Below are 14168 nucleotides of genomic sequence, written 5' to 3'. Positions count from 1 at the left end.
CAGTGGGGTAGCTCACATTCTATTTAAGGGAAGATAATAAGAATCATAATAAACTCACACACTTAACTGAGAACTTACTGTGTGTAGGTACTATGTTAAAGCCCTGAACAGAAACTATCAAATCATTTAAGCCTCACAAAACTTTGATGTCCATATAATTATTTTTTCCATTTACTGAGGAGGAAACTGAGGCCTATAGGGACGACAGCTTACCAAGGTCACACATGGATAATGCATCTGGGAAATCTGACTGTACCTTAATTTTTAGGCCAAACTGCCTCTTCATACATTAGCCACACTTAGCAAAATGCAAGCAATATTTACTGAATAGCTATGAGGTGCAAAACACAGGACTAGATGTTATGGAGCTCATGAATGAGCAAGCCCCTCTAGAGAGGAGTATAGAAGATTTGCAGGAGATCATCTGCACTGTTGGGAAGTTGAGGCAGGCTTCTTTGAAGAGGCATCTCAGAGAGACTTCGTGAAGGATGTATAGGATCCCAACAGACAGTGATGGGAAAGAGGTGTCCCAAGAAGAACTGAGGAGGGTTCAGCATGAGTAAAAGCAGCAGAAGCAGGGAGCAACGGGGGTTTCATTAGAGGGCAGGTTATGACTGCCCTCTAATGGGCAAATGAGCAAGGGAATCTCTGGCTTGAAAGCTAAGTGGAAGCCATACTGTGAAAGACTTTAATGACAAAGGGGCTTGGGGGAGCCATTGAGGTCTTTGAGCAGAAGGGTAGCCCAAGTTGAAGTTATTAAAAGATCTGGCTGGTGCCTGGAGGAAAGCAAAATGGCAAAAGGTTGGAATGCTGTGAGCCCAAGCCAGCAGCTTCCCCATGGCCTCCATATTGACGGTAGAGCACAGCCGGGCACCAGAACTGAGTCCCTAGGCTGTTTGCTCAAGCTCACAGCCTATGGAATTCAGTTCTCAGAGCCAGGTGGCCAGCGTTCTCTCAGCCTTGATACTTCCCCTCCTGTGTTCTCTTCTGTGAATTCCCCCCAATCTCATGGTGGGTCAGAGGAGGAACCTGTGATCTCAAGATTCCTCCTATCCCAGAGAGGGTCTGAGCTTACAGCTGAAAAACAGGGCCCATCCCCAGGGAAAGGGGCAAGGGCTTTCTAAATTCCAATAGGATTGATACAGGATATGAGAAGGTCTCAGGGCCATGGCAGGGATTCCATGAGTACTGTGGAATCACTTCTTGCCCAGATGTGCTCGTGGCGGGGCCAGATGTGGAGAGGTACTCCAGGGGGATTTGGGGGCTGGGAGAGAGCCAGAATATGTACACCGAGGAGGGCATCTCTCGGGAAACTGGGAGGCTTCCTGAGCCAAAGGGGACCCCTAAAATATGAATCCCCCAAATTCCCTGAAACACACTTTCACTTCTGGAGAGTTAAACTGAGGGATGGATGCTCTTCCCCTTCACCAGGCAGAGCTGCAGCCTATCCCTGGAGAGGGAAAGGCAAGCCTGCAAGCTCAGGAGCCACCCTACCCCCACCCTGCTTGAGTTGTGAGCAAGGGCCCACACTTACCCATGAAGCCTCCTCTCTTGCTCCTAAGGCTGGATCTGCAGTGATGCTCTTAGAGAATGCTCCTTAAATAGGGCCCCCTCCGTGCCCCAGCCAACTCCCACCCCCGCCCCATCCTGGCTCTTCTGAGAAAGGAGGAAGGTGTGGGAGGGCTGGGCACCTTGCCCAGAGAGCCCTTTCTGACCTCAAGCAAGAGCGGGGACTGCTCCCTTCTCCCCATCCTTTTGAAGTGTCCCCTTCCTCACCTCAGTCTCTAACTGAGTCCCTCCCACCTGTTGAGACCAGCCAGCTGGGCTTTATCACTGCCCTTAAGGTCTGGGAAATCAGCCCTTTATGCCTAATTCAAGCCCAATTTCTCATTCTGGGGTTGGAAGATGGGGAATTGATGTGCTAGGCGAAGCTTCAGCATAGGCTTCTAGCTTTTCCCTTCAGCGGAGGTGGCCTAGGCTGCAAAACCCACTTGAGGGGATCGGAAAAGAGGGGTCATTATGTCACCTTCCTTCACCCCATGTAGCTTCTAGCAGGTGGAGTCTGTTCCCATCTTGGGGATGGAGAGACTGAGACCTGAGGGGACAGAAAATCAGGGGCTTGAGGTCCAGCCAGCTGTGGAATGCCTAGCAGGACAAGTGTCCCTGAGCCCCTTCCTTACAGTTTGTGTGTGTCCTCGTGTCGGTGGCAGTCCCTTTCCTCTGCCTGCCTTCTGTCCTCTGACCCCAGAACCAAACCCCTGCTGCACAGAATTGGGACCCTTCCCGATTTGAGCTAGGAATCAAGGGGCTCCCCCTAAGAGGTCTTTCCCATCATCCTTCTCCCAAAGCTCTGGAAGTTCTTTCTGATGATATCTAGCTACATTCACTGCCAGCCAAGAAACAGGCCAGAGGGGTGGGGGGAAAGGCACACAGGGATGGCTGCAGGGATCTCGGGCCAGAATTAGGGACAGCTCTACTGAGGAAACCTGAAAGTTCCCGTAATGGGGGTGGTAGGGAGAGAAGAGTCATCAGCATTGTGCAATGAAGCAGGAGGAGATGGGGTGGCAGGGAGGGGGTGGAGGGAGGGATGGCCAAGCCTTTAAAAGGCTGGTAGAGGCTGGGGCTGATGGAACTGCCCATCACCCCCCTTCCCAGGGGCCAGCCTAGCTGGAGTTCAAAGTTGCTGTCTCTCCACCTCTCATTAACCCTAGCAGCGCCAGGCTGGCAGCGGCAGTGTTTTTATGGGAGACGCGACGCCAAACGCGCTCCCTCCTTCCTTCCTCCCCTTTCCTGCCCTCTTCCCTCCAGCCGTGAATGTTCTGCTCTTTGAGGCCAGAGGACCCTGGTGGGGGGAGGTGGAAGCCTGCAGCAAGGGAAGAGGGAGCAGTGAACCCCGCTTTCTCCATATTTTGGCACTACCTCAGCCCTTAGGGAATAAGAGAGGATGGGACTTTCTACCTTGGACCATGAGCTCCTGAGGGCAAGGACAGTCGCTGAGTACCCAGCACCTTATGAGAGGCTCATCCCTGCTGATTGGGGATGGGCTAGCTCACCCTGGAAGAGAACCCTTTCCTTTCTGACCCCCAGCGGGAGTCCTGGGAAGGAATGGCTGTGGGTCTCCTCAGAGGATGGCACCTGGAAGCTGAGGCAGCAGGAACAGAAAGAAGCAGATGAGGCCTTGCTGGGTCCTGGAATTCAATGGTCTTGTCCTAAATGAGAGGTCCTGCCAACACGGGCATGAAGGTCTTGGGTGTAGGCATGGCCTTTAGACTGTCCTGGATTTGGGCTCAGGTCGACCGCCCCCTCCCCGCCCCAGCATCTGCTCCCCTCTACCCCTGCCCAAAAGACGCTCCTCAGTCCCAAGACCCAGACGGCATAACCCACGCTAATCTTGGGGGAGACATCGCTGTTAAGGGAAGGCAAAGGGGACAGGTATGGGGGGGAAGTCATCACCTAAAAAGTTGACTGGATGATGGACCTCGAGCCTAGACTGGACTTAAACGGGGAGAGACACTGGGATTTGGGAAGAGCACCGGATTCTGGGTGTAGGGGCCACCAGACCCAATCAGGGAGCCAGGTCTGTGGAAAGACCGCAGAGACAGGGAGAGAGGAGGAAGCTACGGGACTTGAGGGCGGAGATTTGGGGGCAAGGAAGGCGGACGGGAAGACAATGGGTGGGGTCGAAAGGTTCTTGGTCTTTCGCAGCTGATAAGGAACCAGGCGGGGTTACGGTCAGCCGTTGAGACTCCACCCACTGGCGGGACCCACGCCGAATTCCTCCCAACCCGCAACAAACATGGCCGCTGCGGGAGCCTGTCCAAACCCCGAGACAAACGAGCACGGGCCCAGAAGCCCCGCCCGGTTGTGGGCACTTGCCCTTCTTAAAAATGGCTACCGCAGCGTTTCTGAAAGAGAACCGCTCTGGGCCTCGCCTTTGATCTCGTTGGTGGGGCTGGGGGATGAGAGCTGCACCGCGCGGGACAAGTCGCCGGCGGCGCCCGTCGGAGCAGGTGATTTCCCCTCCGGCCCCCGGCCCAGGGCTAGGAGAGTCGCAGAGAACGCTGCTAACCCAGGGTACCGGTCCTGTGTGTCCCCCCCATGGTACTCCCTGGGGCCCCTCGGCCCCCCATCTCTGATTCTCGCCGTGGCCTGTATCAAGGCACATCCCAGCTTCCTCAGGCCTCTCTAGTCCTGTTTCCCCAGGGCTGCAGCCGCATCCCGGTTCCCCCCGGGCCCACTGTTCCGGACCCTTATGGGTACCCCGCTAGCTTGTGGGAGCTCCGCTTCAGGGGTGGACCAAGATCGCGGTCCCACTTCCTGTGCACCCCACTATCCCCGTTTGTGCTCCCGCCTGACTTTGGATGCCAGAATCCCTTGTAGCCCTAAGTGTCCTTGGCGCCTCTAAGACTTGACTTGGAGAACAGGGGCAATGATGTCCTCTGGAACCCGTGTTATGGGACTAGAGGGCTCCAGGAGCTGGGCTTCATAGCGGCTGAGAAAGCAGTGAAGACCTCCGTGCTAGACCCTCTGAATGCCCACACTGCTTCCCAGGACTCCTTCCACATGGCCTTCTGCTTTCTCTCCACCTCTTGAGCACCTCCCCACCCCCAAGGGAACAACACGGTGCTCCTTCCCCGAGTCTCACTTAAAATTTTCCAGAGGGTCTGTTTTGGGCATGGGAGAGTCCAAGGTTGTGCCTGGTCCTGGAGAGCTCTCAGGCCACCTGGGGGCAGTGAGGGTGGGGTAGCCAGGGTTGGCTACAGGAAGAAAGTGAGTTCTGCAGAATGAGAGGCAGAGGGAAAGACTTTCTGAGTGGGGGAGAAGGGTGTAAGCAAGGATCCTGAGGTAGGCAGGAGGGCCAGCCAGGCAAGATAGGAGGATCGGCACATGGGCCTAAACTATATCGTTTACTTCATGAGAGGTGGTGTAGCCTAGTGGTTACCAGTAAGGGTCCTGAAGTCAGACTGCTTAGATGTAAATGTGCCATTAACTTACTGTGTGACCTTGGGCAAGTTACTTAACCTTTCGATGTCTCCATTTCTTTTTGGGTAAAATGGGTTAGTATAAATATTAGTATCTATATTTTAGGGTTATTGTGAGGATTGGGTGAGTTAATAGGTATAAAATACATAGAACTATTATTACCATTATCATAGGTATTTATTTATTTTTAAAGATTTTATTTATTTCACAAGAGACACACAGTGAGAGGCAGAGACACAGGCAGAGGGAGAAGCAGACTCCATGCAGGGAGCCCGATGTGGGACTCCATCCTGGGATTCTGGGATCATGCCCTGAGCCAAAGGCAGATGCTCAACCTCTGAGCCACCCAGGTGTCCCTATCAGAGGTATTTAAACAGGACTTATGACAGGATGACAATCACATTCCATGGACACCACTAACCAGTAAGCCCTGATTTGAGCCTCAAGGAAGTAATGGAGCTTTGTAGACTACATCCAGAATTTGGAAAGTCTCATGAAAATCATGTTCTTACCCTGGAGAAGGCTGGCTGCTTAGGCTCCAGCTTCCCTAACTCGGGGACTGTGGAGGAGAAATATTAGTAATAAGAAGCCTCTGAGCAGGAAAGCAATGCTGAGGAAGGCTAGAGGGATGGAGAAGGGTAAAAGAAAGAAAGAAGTGCACAGCAAGCTTTAAAGGCTGGGTAAAATTTGGGCAGCCCCAGAATAGAAGGGGGGGTGTTGCCTTAGGAGACAAGCTAAAGCAAAAGCTTAGGGGAGGAAGACTTTCTTTGGGGGAACAAAGAAGGAGAAACTAAGGAGTTTCCAATAACTCCCTGGCCCTCAGACCTTGATTAGAAACCAAGAGGCATCAAACACATCCCTGAACACTTCCCTAGAAACTAGACTTTCTTGCAGCAACGTTTGTCCCAGCAGAGGTTTCCAGGCAACTGACAGCAGCCAGGATTTGATATAACCTGGGCTATGGGATCCCTGGGTGGCGCAGCGGTTTAGCACCTGTCTTTGGCCCAGGGCGCGATCCTGGAAACCCGGGATCGAATCCCACATCGGGCTCCCTGCATGGAGCCTGCTCCTCCCTCTGCCTGTGTCTCTGCCTCTCTGTCTCTCTCTGTGTGACTATCATAAATAAATAGATAAAATCTTAAAAAAAATAAAAAAAAAAAAAAACCTGGGCTGAGTGTAGGTCTCTGCAGAGGGCTGACCTCTTGGGGGAACTGCGTAATAGTATCTGGCATGCCTGGTCTGAGCAGTTTTTTGTTTTTTTTTTTTAAGATTTTACTCATTTTATTTATTCATGAGAGACAGAGAGAGGCAGAGACACAGGCAGAGGGAGAAGCAGGCTCCATGCAGGGAGCCTAATGTGGGACTTGAGCCTGTTGTGGGACTTGATCCCGGGTCTCCAGGATCAGGCCCCAGACTGAAGGTGGCGCTAAACCGCTGAGCCACCCAGGCTGCCCTGAGCAGTTCTGCTCCTCTCCAGGGCCCATGCTAGAGTCTGGAGCAAGAGGCAGCCATCTCCCCACACATACACAATAGGCTAGGGCTTCTTAGTCTTGCTGTTCAAAGTGACCCCTGTGCTGTCATAGCAACACTATATTGCTACTCAGGGGACTGAGGAACTGTGATCATAGATTGTAGCTCTGTCTCAACCCCTTGAGTCTTGAGAGGCCCCCCCATCCCTTGGAATATACACTCAGCTAGGTGACCTGGATTTAAATCTTAACTACCACAGCGCAGCCAAGTGATGTTGGACAAATCATTATACTCACAGAGCTTCAGTTCATTTGTAAAGCGAGGAGTAACTATTTGCTGAGTATCCTACTTCACGCGATACTGAGTGAACAAGCCAGGAGTGTAGTCCCTGTCCTCATGAAACAACTAGAAGAAACATTAAACATTGCCCAAATAATTGCTTAATTATAGCTATGAAAGGTACTGCGAAATAAATGAAAGCACAGTCTGCAAGGAGGGTGTAAGATGGAGGGGACCAAAGTAATTCTCAAGGGTCAAGGGCAGTGTCCCTTGGGGAAGAAAATTGTAAACTGAGACCCTACAAGTGAGAAGGTGTTAGACAAGTGAAGGGGTGGAGGTGGAAGGTTGTCCAGGCAGAGGAAACAATTTGTGCAAGGGCCCTTGCCATGAAAGAGCTTGAATGTTGGCAAACTGAAAGAAAGCCAGGGTGGAGGGGAGTGATCCAGGGAGGATGTGGTACACGGTGAGGCTGGAGAGATGCAGGGGTAAGGAACTGAAGGGCACAAAAATAATCTGAGCTAATCAGAAGGGAAGGGGGAAGTCAGTGATAGATTTTAAACAGGAAAAACATGATTTTTGTACAGATAATGTAATCATGATCTTTATAAAGAATAGGTTCTTGGGGGAAAGATGGTAGTAAGGGGAAGGGTTAGGAGGCTCTCGCAGTGAAGGCAAGAAGTGGAGCAGAATGGGAGGAGAGATGGAGAGAAGCACATGGGTTGAAAGGTGATGGTCAGGGTTTGGTGACTGGATGTGGGAAGGCCTGGAAGGGATAGGATGCTGTCAGGATAATTCTCAGACTTGCAGGGAGAACAGCTGGGTAGGTGCACGTGCATTTACTGATGACAGCCTTGGAGGAGCAAAGAAGTTGGAAGAATGTCAGTTTGGGACATATTAAGTCACCCACATGGAGGTCAGTGAGGAAGATATGCAAATGTGTAGCTCAGAGGAGGGTACTGTGCTAGAGGATTTGGGGATTGGTGACATAGAGTTGGTTCATAAAGATGTGGGCCCAGATTAGAGATGGGGTGCAGAGCAAGGAGAAAGGAAGAACAGCTTTGAGCCTGAGCTTTCCTGCTGGCAGAAGAGAGGGGGACAGGGAAGGGAGCCCAGGAAGAGATGGTTGGAGAAGAAGGAGAGTGTGATGCCTCAGAAGCCAACACTGATACTGCTTGAAAAGGCAAATATTAGGTGAAACCATAAGAAATAGCCTTTTCTCTCTTTTTCTTCTTTCCTTCTTTTCCTCCTTCCCTCTGTCCCTTCCTTCCTTCCTGTAGATCAAAACCAGGCTGTATTGGCAAGCTTATATGGTTCAACCTAATTAGACCAAAACCTGAAAAAGTAACTCATGACCTTGGACTGAGAAATTTTGGTAGAGATATTGGAGCAGAAGCCAGATGAGCTGGGGAGAATGGATAGAAAGGAGACTAATAAGGGAATAGAATCAACAGGATTGGATTGGCTGAGTGCAGAGATGGGGTTGAAAGAGGGTGAAATCAAGGGTAATTCCCAAGTTTCAGGTTTGGCTGCTGAGTGAGTGGTCGGGTGAAATAGCAGGGGGCATGTACACCGATCATGAAAATATTATGACTGTAGGGTAGGTGGAATTTGAGATACCTCTGAGACTTCTGAGTGGGATGATGAGCTGACATTTGGACCTGTGGGAGTGGAGCCATTCATTACCATCTTTGTGTTCCTGACTCCCACATATAGACTGTTGAGAGTCAAAAGTATGTAGATAGGAATGAGATAGACCAATGAGTATTTATTGAACATCTCCTAAGTACAAGCATTTTGGTGCTGGGGTTACACCAATGAATAAGACAAAGTCCCCCTGCACTTTAGAGCTTACAGTCTATGAGGGAGGTCAGACAATAGGCAAACATAAAATAACATTAAGCTGTAGTAAGTACTATATAGAAAATAAAGCAGGGTAAGAGATTAGGAGTATAAGAAATACCTATTTTTGGTAGGTTAGTCAGGGAAGGTCTCTCTCAGAAGGCAACATTTGAGCAGAGCATAAAAGGAGGTGAGGGGATGAACCATGTGGATATTGGAGGAGATAGGAAGAAGCTGGGGAAGTTTGAGGACTAGCAAAGAGGCTGGTGAGGCAGGAGTGGAATGAGTGATGAGGGTGGAGAGGCAGGCAAAGGCCAGATCTTGTAGGACTCCATTGGCTTTGGGAAGAAGGATGGAAAGTGCTTTGTAGATAGCTCCAAGCTGCTGGATTGGGCAGGAAGAGAGAATTTCTGAAAGACTTCCCCTTCCATCAGAGCCCCATATCCAGAAAAGCCCCTTTGTGCAGTGGGTGGGCGGCCCATTCTGGCCGAGGGAAGGCTGTGCCAGGTCCTGAGGCCTGCTCCTTGGGGTGGCTGGACAATGGGCCCCTTGTGGTTGAACTTGAGGGCCAAGTGACCCTCTCAATGATGGGATTCCTCAGCCAGGAGGCATGTGACCCCAAGACCTTGGCTTCTTGCCAGAGGGTCTGGGCCTGCTGCTGGGGAATGGGGTGGCGAGATGGGGAGAGGTTGGGGGATGAGGGGACCACTGTGGAGGCCTTCTCCAGAGACAGGTCAGAGCCCTCTCTCAGGCTAAAGGAGGTGGAAAGATGGGCAGGGAGGGGGCTGTAGCTCTGCTTGAGGGAGCAGGGCAAGGCTGCAGAGCTGGAAGCTATGGATAACATCAACAAGTGTTTTCCACAGCAGGGCACGAGGGAGGAGCTGGCTGCCCCTGGGCCTTAGTGGGTAGGGGCAGACAGAAGAGGGCCTGACAAACCTACATCTTCTCTCCTTCCAGAAGAGGAGAGAGCATGGAGCTGGAGAGGATTGTCAGTGCAGCCCTCCTTGCCTTCGTCCAGACGCACCTCCCAGAGGCTGACCTCAGGTAGAAGCAGCTCTCCTAGAAAGATCGTGCTAGTGTCAGTGTTGGAGCTGATGGGCAGCATATGGGGCCCTGGGCAGACTAATGTGGGAAGCTCTCAGTTCTAATCCTAAGGTGGAAAAGAGCTGATTCTGATTTGCTGGTATGGCCTTACATCTTAACCTGTCTCTGTCACCTTGCTGGACAGATGGGAAACCAAAGCTCTGTGGCAGGGTGGATTACTTTCTGGCTTCAAAGCTTGAAGTCTGGCTCATGGACCCAGTGAAGCTGAGAGCTTGAGTCTCAGGCTAAGTGGGGGTGCTGGAAGTACCGGTGTCCTACCCAGGGCTTGTTTTGTCCCCTTCCTGCAGCGGCTTGGATGAGGTCATCTTCTCCTATGTGCTCGGGGTCCTGGAGGATCTGGGCCCCTCTGGACCATCAGAAGAGAACTTCGATATGGAGGCTTTCACTGAGATGATGGAGGCCTATGTGCCTGGCTTTGCTCACATCCCAAGGTGGGAGCTGGCTGGGGGGCAAAGAGGGGGTGGAGGACTGGCTGATTGTGGAAGGTGGGCAGAGTTGTCCTCTTAATCACTTTCCTTGTCTTTTCAGGGGTACAATAGGGGACATGATGCAGAAGCTCTCAGGGCAGTTGAGTGGTGCCAGGAACAAAGGTGAGTTTGGGGACTGGGCACTTGGATGATTCATAACACCCACCCCACAAAACCCTGGCAAACCTGATACTCAATCTGCTTCCTTAAGAGAACCTGCAACCACAGGGCTCTGAGGTCCAAGGTCAGGTACCCATCTCCCCCGAGCCCCTGCAACGGCCTGAAAAGCTCAAAGAAGAGACTAGGGCTTCTACTGCTGCTGGAGACACCCAGGATGAGGTACTGGTAGAGGAGGGTACTGGTGAGAGAGTTAGGGGCCAGGAAAGAAGGAAGTACTGCTTCTTGTCAACATCTATGCCCACAGGCAGCTGGTGCTCAGGAGGAGCTGCTGCCGGGGGTGGATGTACTCCTGGAGGTGTTCCCTACCTGTTCAGTGGAGCAGGCCCAGTGGGTGCTGGCCAAAGCTCGAGGAGATTTGGAAGAAGCCGTGCAGATGCTTGTAGAGGGGAAGGAGGAGGGGCCTCCAGCCTGGGATGGCCCCAACCAGGTATCCTCTGCGAGACATCCCCCTCAACCCAAATAGCCTTTTCCACCTTAGTGTTAAGTCCCTGCCCCTAGCCTATCCCTGTCTGCTTCTGCTGGTGCCCTAGGGTTTAGACTAGGCTTCCCTTCTCTGCAGGACCTGCCCAGGCGACTCAGAGGCCCCCAAAAGGATGAACTGAAGTCCTTCATCCTGCAGAAGTGAGTCTGGGCTGGGCTGGGCTAGACCCTTAGAGGGTCTTCCCAGGGTGGCAGGAGCTTCACCCAGCCAGTTTTTGGCAGGTACATGATGGTGGATAGCGCAGAGGATCAGAAGATTCATCGGCCCATGGCTCCCAGGGAGGTGAGAGGGTTATGGCTGCTAGAGGTGTGGCAGTGGGTGGACTGTTACCTGGTTTCTGCTGCTCACTACCCAATGCCTGACAGGCCCCCAAGAAGCTGATCCGGTACATCGACAACCAAGTAGTAAGCACCAAAGGGGAGCGATTCAAAGATGTGCGGAATCCTGAGGCTGAGGAGATGAAGGCCACATACATCAACCTCAAGCCAGCCAGAAAGTACCGCTTCCACTAAGGCATTCACCAGACTCTGCCCGAGCCTTCTAGGCTCAGATCCCAGAGGGATGCAGGAGCCCTACACCCCCACACAGGGCCCGCTCTAACTCCTGTCCCCCTTCTCCACTCTGCTTTCCAATTTCTTGCCCCACAGTGTTAACCTCCTCTTGGAGCTGCCCACGGGCACAGTAAAGGTGGCCCCAGGAAGGTGTGAGTGCATTCTGGTCATTTCTGCTCAGAACTGGGGTGCTGGGGTACTGTGTCTGTCTGACTTATCTCCCAGTTTCATATCCCTTATCTCCAACAGGGCAGCAGCGCCAGGCAAGAGGGGGTAAAAAGCTCTTTATTTGAAGCTCCAGGGTGGGGCAGGGCATCCGCCTCTATCCAGAGGCTCCCACGGTCCAGTTTCCCTACAGTTCATAGTCAGGCCCCGCCACACAGTCCAGCTGTGCCCCATTCGCAGGCAAGTCAGACCTGCAGGTTGACAAAGGGTGCAAAGCCTGCCATGTCCTGCAGCAGCACCAGGGCCTGATGCAGCGGCGGCTCCACGTCGATGTCCACGCCGCGCTTCCGCAAGCGGCTCAGGCTGGGCTCGGCCACATGGTGGCAGTGCCGCACCCGCAGCGAGCGCAGGGCCGGGCAGTACTCGGCCAACGTCCTGGGGGAGGAGCCGGGTGAGGCTAGGGGCCAGGAGCCGCCTCGCCCGCGGTGGGGGAGCCAGCCAAGCCCCTGTCTCCCTGAAACTCAGCATACTTTTTCCCTCCATAAACGAGGGAGGGGGCCAAATGGAGTCATACATTCAATGTCTCCCGTGAAACCGAGACTTCCTCCTGCCTCTTAAAGGGGAGAACTGATCCTCAACTCCGCCCAGGATTTCAAGGTTTTCCCCTTGTTGAAGAAAAGCCAGAAATCTGACTGTGAAATCTGCCAGTGTGTAAATACTGGTTCAAAAGTGTTTTTTTGTTTTGTTTTGTTTTGTTTTTTGTTTTACTATGGGCTCTATGGACTAGGCAATCTTAGAGGCCTTTCCTGGTCTGAATGGGGGTGCCGTGGTAGCAGAGAAATCCAGACACCACGGTTTTGCCTTTCGACAGCTACAGCCCGCCCCTAACCCAGAAGTTAAGTAAGTGATTGTTTTCTTCCCAACCCACCGATCCCATGCCATGCCCAGGCACCTGACGCCGTCGCTCCCGACGCGGAGGCAGCCGGTTAGGTCGAGGTGCTCGAGTTCCGGGCAGTTCCGAGCCAACTCCTGGACGGCGGCGTCCCCCACATTGGCGTTGACTGCCAGCGAGAGGCTGCGGAGGCCCGCGCCGCGCCTCTGCGCCAGGTATACGATGGCCTCATCCTTGAGCTGACGGCAGGCGGTGAGGTCCAGCTCCTCAAGCGCCGGACAGCGGTCGGCGAGGCCGCGCAGCGCCAGGCCATCTACCCAGTCACAGTGCGCGAGCGAAAGGCGCTGCAGGCGGGGGCAGCCCTCCGCCAGCGCCCCCAGCGCGCGGCGGCTCAGTTGCCCGCAGCCGGCCAGCGCCACGCTCCGCAGCTGTGGATTCCGCGTCAGCACCGGCACCAGATCCTCGTCCGACAGCCATTCGTGACACGGCGCCAGCGCCAGCTCCTGCAGCCCCTCAGCGTCCCGCAGCAGCCAGGCCAATGCGGCCCGCGGGATCTGCGGTCCCACCTGCGGGCAGAGAGGCACCTCGACTCTCAGCTGGTCCCGGGGGCGGGACGGGTGCCGCCTCTCCGCACCTGAAGAGTTCTTCCCCGGGGGCAACCCGCCCTCGGGGCTTGCCATCTGCTCTCCCAGGAGAGATCCCAAGTGCCTACAGAGTTGATACCCGGTACTGCCCTTTGAGAGTACTTCCCGCAGGGGGGCTCGCTTCCCGGGCATTCCTGTAGGCCCGGGAGGACGGGTAAGGGTAGACAGCTGGGCTGGGGGCTGGGCTGGAGGCGGGGCGGGGGCGGTACCCCGACGAGGCGGGGCTCTGGCCCCCGGCTCACCTGAGCGGCGTCGAAGCGGCGCAGCCCCGCCAGGTGCAGCTGCACTAGCGCCCGGAAGGCCCGGCTGACGCGCTGCAGCCGGAGCAGCTGGCGCAGCGGCACCCGGCTCAGGATGTGCGGGAGCAGCACGTCTTCCCAAGGCAGGTCCAGGAGCCTGCGGGTAAAGGGGCGGTGGCGGTGGCGTCCCGGGCCGCTGTCACCTGCGAGTCCGCCTCGGTTATGTTTCTGCGCCCGGGCTCCTAAGAACGGCCCCCAGACACGGCCCAATTCAGCTCCCCTCCCCTAGGTCCTTCTTCCCTTTCTCGGCCCCTCCGGTGCTCGGTACCTGACGGCTCCCGGCTCTTGCTCCCCTCCGGACGGCTCCATCGGTGGCTCCATCGGCTGCCTATTGCGCGTGCGCAGTAAGGTCTTCTCGCTTTGGCCGTGGAGCGGCCTCAGCGAATCCGCCTCCTTGGGCTGCAGAGACAGACCGATTCAATCGAGTGCGGTCTCACTGAGGATCCTATCTGAAAGCGTTCCGGATGGATCTCGAAACAGAGAGCGGAACAGACCGATGGCGTAACATCAGATCTCGCTTTCTCGGCTACAGGGCTTGAGAACTGAAGCTGAAGAACGCGATGGTGCAGAAGAGACTGGCTGTTTTTTCGTCTTGGGCCAGTGGCCGCCTCTGAGTGAAGTGGTGATGGGAGGAGCAGGCAAAGCCAAACGCAGAAGGGGCGGAGCCAAGACTCCAAGGTTCTGGGCCTACCCTCTGCCCTCTGATCGCGCTTAGCGACTTTGAAAAATGGGGAGAAACTATCCAGGCTTTTACTCTCTGGCACGTAGTAGGTGCCCAATAATTGTTGAATGAATCGAATGGGCGAAGCTAGAA

The 14168-nt window shown here is 54.1% G+C and overlaps 2 protein-coding genes and 1 long non-coding RNA gene across 3 annotated transcripts; 1 reads left to right on the top strand and 2 right to left on the bottom strand.

Annotated features, from left to right (window-relative positions):
• Positions 1–1641: 1641 nt before the first annotated feature.
• On the bottom strand, positions 1642–3871 carry LOC112672250 (uncharacterized). The gene is made up of 3 exons (XR_003144138.3): positions 3454–3871; positions 3054–3223; positions 1642–2095 (listed from the first exon to the last, which is right to left on the bottom strand). It is a non-coding gene; the product is annotated as an uncharacterized LOC112672250 (long non-coding RNA).
• Positions 3872–3954: 83 nt separating this feature from the next.
• CUEDC2 (CUE domain containing 2) lies at positions 3955–11503 on the top strand. Its single transcript, XM_035707872.2, has 9 exons — positions 3955–4010; positions 9529–9615; positions 9963–10106; positions 10204–10265; positions 10354–10481; positions 10567–10749; positions 10882–10943; positions 11025–11085; positions 11169–11503. Exons 2-9 carry the CDS (start codon positions 9542–9544, stop codon positions 11313–11315), a joined length of 861 nt encoding a protein of 286 aa, XP_035563765.1. The 5' UTR covers positions 3955–4010; positions 9529–9541; the 3' UTR covers positions 11316–11503.
• A 120-nt stretch (positions 11504–11623) lies between these two features.
• On the bottom strand, positions 11624–13747 carry FBXL15 (F-box and leucine rich repeat protein 15). Its single transcript, XM_025467047.3, has 4 exons — positions 13623–13747; positions 13298–13451; positions 12472–12977; positions 11624–11954 (listed from the first exon to the last, which is right to left on the bottom strand). Exons 1-4 carry the CDS (start codon positions 13673–13675, stop codon positions 11765–11767), a joined length of 903 nt encoding a protein of 300 aa, XP_025322832.1. The 5' UTR covers positions 13676–13747; the 3' UTR covers positions 11624–11764.
• Positions 13748–14168: the final 421 nt, after the last annotated feature.

This window comes from Canis lupus, chromosome 28, assembly GCF_003254725.2.
Source record: "Canis lupus dingo isolate Sandy chromosome 28, ASM325472v2, whole genome shotgun sequence".
Taxonomy (NCBI): domain Eukaryota; kingdom Metazoa; phylum Chordata; class Mammalia; order Carnivora; family Canidae; genus Canis; species Canis lupus.
This window is presented reverse-complemented; position numbering and strand designations above follow the sequence as displayed.